Source organism: Mandrillus leucophaeus, unplaced genomic scaffold, assembly GCF_000951045.1.
Source record: "Mandrillus leucophaeus isolate KB7577 unplaced genomic scaffold, Mleu.le_1.0 Scaffold8, whole genome shotgun sequence".
In the NCBI taxonomy this organism is placed as follows: Eukaryota; Metazoa; Chordata; class Mammalia; order Primates; family Cercopithecidae; genus Mandrillus; species Mandrillus leucophaeus.
The window spans coordinates 4,960,619-4,963,978 of NW_012108696.1; the positions used below are offsets into that span (position 1 = coordinate 4,960,619).

At 51.5% G+C, this 3,360-nt stretch overlaps 1 protein-coding gene across 1 annotated transcript in view; it reads left to right on the top strand.

Annotated features, from left to right (window-relative positions):
* VAV1 (vav 1 guanine nucleotide exchange factor) overlaps window positions 1-3,360 on the top strand; it is a 92,761-nt gene that overhangs the window by 63,130 nt on the left and 26,271 nt on the right. Inside the window, exons 7-11 of the mRNA XM_011967486.1 lie at window positions 983-1,078; window positions 1,325-1,393; window positions 1,528-1,614; window positions 1,718-1,803; window positions 2,683-2,815. Coding sequence (XP_011822876.1) covers window positions 983-1,078; window positions 1,325-1,393; window positions 1,528-1,614; window positions 1,718-1,803; window positions 2,683-2,815 — 471 coding nt within the window. The remainder of the gene's footprint in view (window positions 1-982; window positions 1,079-1,324; window positions 1,394-1,527; window positions 1,615-1,717; window positions 1,804-2,682; window positions 2,816-3,360) is intronic.

Consider the following 3,360-nt stretch of genomic DNA (forward strand, 5'->3'; position numbering starts at 1 on the left):
AAATAAATAAAATAAAATAAAATAAATAATAATAATTATATACTCTTACCGAATCAACCCTTTTGTTAATATATAGTGACTTTTGTTTGTTGTAACAGTTTTTGACTTAAAGTCTGTTTTGTCTGATAGTAATATAACCACCACAACTCTCTTTTGGTTACTAGTGAAATTTTTTCCCACCATTTTGCTTTACTATTGTTGTCTTTGGATCTAAAATAAATCTTTTGTAGACAGCATATAGTTAAATCATATTTTTTTTGCATCGTGCCAGTCTTTGCCTTTTGATTGGAGAGTTTAAACCATCTTCATTTAAAGTTATAGTTAATAAGAAATGACTTATTTCTGCCATTTTGCCATGTATTAGCTATAGCTCTTGCTCCTCGTTTGCTTCATTATTGCCTTATTTTGTACTTAGTTTTTAAAAAGTATGTATGTTTTTGGTAGTTAATGGTTTTGACTTCCTTCTCCTTTCCTTTTGTGCATATTCGGTTGATATTTTCTTTCTTTCTTTCTTTTTTTTGGGACCGAGTGTTGCTCGTGTTGCCCAGGGTGGAGCAATGACACGATCTCGGCTCATTGCAACCTTCTGCTCCTGGGTTCCAGCGATTCTCCTGCCTCTGTCTCCCCAGTAGCTGGGATTACAGGCATGTGCACCACACCAGTTTTTTTTTTTTTTTTTTTTTTTCAGCAGAGACGGGGTTTCCCCATGTTGGCCAGGCTGGTCTTGAACTACTGACCTCAAGTGATCCTCCCGCCTCGGCCTCCCAAAGTTCCTTCCAGTGGTTCTTAAGCTGCCCACACCTCATGGAGCTCTTTCCCTGTTTCCTTGGGGGCAGATATGATGCTTTGGCCCCTAGAAAAATCCCCACAGCTCTGGGGTGGAGAGCTGCCCACGTCTTTATTCAGATCTATCTGCACCCACCCTGCAACTGGCTCTTTCTGGGACCTGCCTCAGTTTCCTCATTGTTCTCTGATTCACCAGGAATGTTCTCAGCGAGCCAACAACGGGAGGTTCACCTTGCGGGACCTACTGATGGTGCCTATGCAGCGAGTTCTCAAATATCACCTTCTTCTCCAGGTGCCGGGCCCATTCCTGAGGCGTGGGATCCACGCATCTACTCTCCTGTGTCTATAAAAGTGGGGACGGGGTTGGCTTTGGGGGTTGGGTCTCTAGGACACTCGGGGATGGGTCACTGGGGTCATGTCTCAGCCTCCAGGGCCACCAGTACAAGGGAGGAGCTGGTGAGCTAGCATTGTTTGGAAGGCCCTCCCCCCAGGGAGAAGGGGAGGGGCCAGGTGACGTCTGACGTCTTGGTTCTCGCAGGAGCTGGTGAAACACACGCAGGAGGCTATGGAGAAGGAGAACCTGCGGCTGGCCCTGGATGCCATGAGGGTGAGTGGGTGTGGGGTGATGGTCACTCACCTGCTGCAGACACTCTCCTGGTGGAGGCTGATCCTCTAGCTGGGGTTAGGTAGGAGCCTGGGTCGGCTGTTGGGGGGCCAGGTTCACCCCTGTCCCTTCCCCAGGACCTGGCTCAGTGCGTGAACGAGGTCAAGCGAGACAACGAGACACTGCGGCAGATCACCAATTTCCAGCTCTCCATTGAGAACCTGGTGAGGTGGTGGAGCCGGGTGGGCCAGGGGTGTGGCCATGTGGGGAGGGTGTCTGGCTCCTTTCTTGGGAGACCCTTGCTAGACGCCCCTGCCTGCTGCATAGGACCAGTCTCTGGCTCACTATGGCCGGCCCAAGATCGACGGGGAGCTCAAGATCACCTCGGTGGAACGGCGCTCCAAGATGGACAGGTGAGTGGAGTCAACATGGATCTGGGATGGAGCCTGGGCAAAGGGGTGGGGCCAGGCTCCTAGATGGGCAGGTGGATGGAGTCAATACAGATCTGGGTGGAGCCTGGGCAGGGGCGGGGCCAGGCTTCTAAATGGATAGGTGGGTGGAGTCAACATAGATCTGGAGCAGAGCCTGGGCAGGAGTGGGGCCAGGCTCCTAGATGCGCAGGTGCGTGGAGTCAACACAGATCTGGGTGGAGCCTGGGCAGGAGTGGGGCCAGGCTCCTAGATGCGCAGGTGCGTGGAGTCAACACAGATCTGGGTGGAGCCTGGGCAGGAGCCAGGCTCCTAGATGGGCAGGTGCGTGGAGTCAACACAGATCTGGATGGAGCCTGGGTAGGGATAGGGCCAGGTTTCTAGATGGGTGGTTGGGTGAAGTCAACACAGATCTGGGAAAGAGCCTGGATAGGGGCGTGGCCAGACTCCTAGATGGACAGGTGGGTGGAGCCAATGCAGATCTTGGGGGGAGCCTCGGCAGGGGTGGGGCCAGTTCCTATGTAGACTTGTAGGTGGAATTAAGATGAATTTGGGTAGGGACCTGAGTGTGGGTGAGACAAGATTTCTAGACAGACAGGTGGTAGATCCATCCAGACAAGGCAGTGGAACCTTGATGGACAGGCAGGACGGAGCCAACCAGGAATATGGGTGGAGCCAAGACTGACAGGCAGTAGGGCCAACGTGGATCACGTGGGTGAGATCAGGATGGACAGGTGGGCATGACCAAGTTGGCCAAGGAGGAGGAGAAGGTCAGGGTGGGACCAGGATGTGGAGGAACTGGTCAGAGAGCTGGTGGGGACAGTTGGGAAGAGCCAGACAGGAATGCCTTATCCATCCTTCCAGGTATGCCTTCCTGCTCGACAAAGCTCTGCTCATCTGTAAGCGCCGGGGAGACTCCTATGACCTCAAGGACTTTGTGAACCTGCACAGCTTCCAGATTCGGGATGACTCTTCAGGAGACCGCGACAACAAGAAGGTGGGGCTTTGACGTCACGCAGTCGGCAGCTTAGCCCTCTCCACGTGGGCATACGCCGGTGTTTACCAGACTACATCTACATGGAAGTGTGTGTTAATCCACTCACAGTCTTTTTTTGTTTTGTTTTTTGTTTTTTTAAGACGGAGTCTTGCTCTGTCGCCAGGCCAGAGTGCAGTGACACGATCTCGGCTCACTGCAACCTCTGCCTCCCAGGTTGGTTCCATTCTCCTGGCTCAGCCTCCCGAGTAGCTGGGACTACAGGCACGTGCCACCACGCCTGGCTAATTTTTTGTATTTTTAGTAGAGACGGGGTTTCTCCATGTTAGCCCCATGGTCTCCTTCTCCTGACCTCGTGATCCACCTGCCTCGGCCTCCCGAAGTGCTGGGATTACAGGCATGAGCCACTCAACAGTTTTTAAATTGAGCACCTACTCTATCCAGGGCACTCTTCTAGGCACTAAGACTAAAATGGAAAGCAATATCGAGTTTTTATTTTGTTTCATTTCATTTCATTTCTTTTCTTTTCTTTCTTTCTTTCTTTCTTT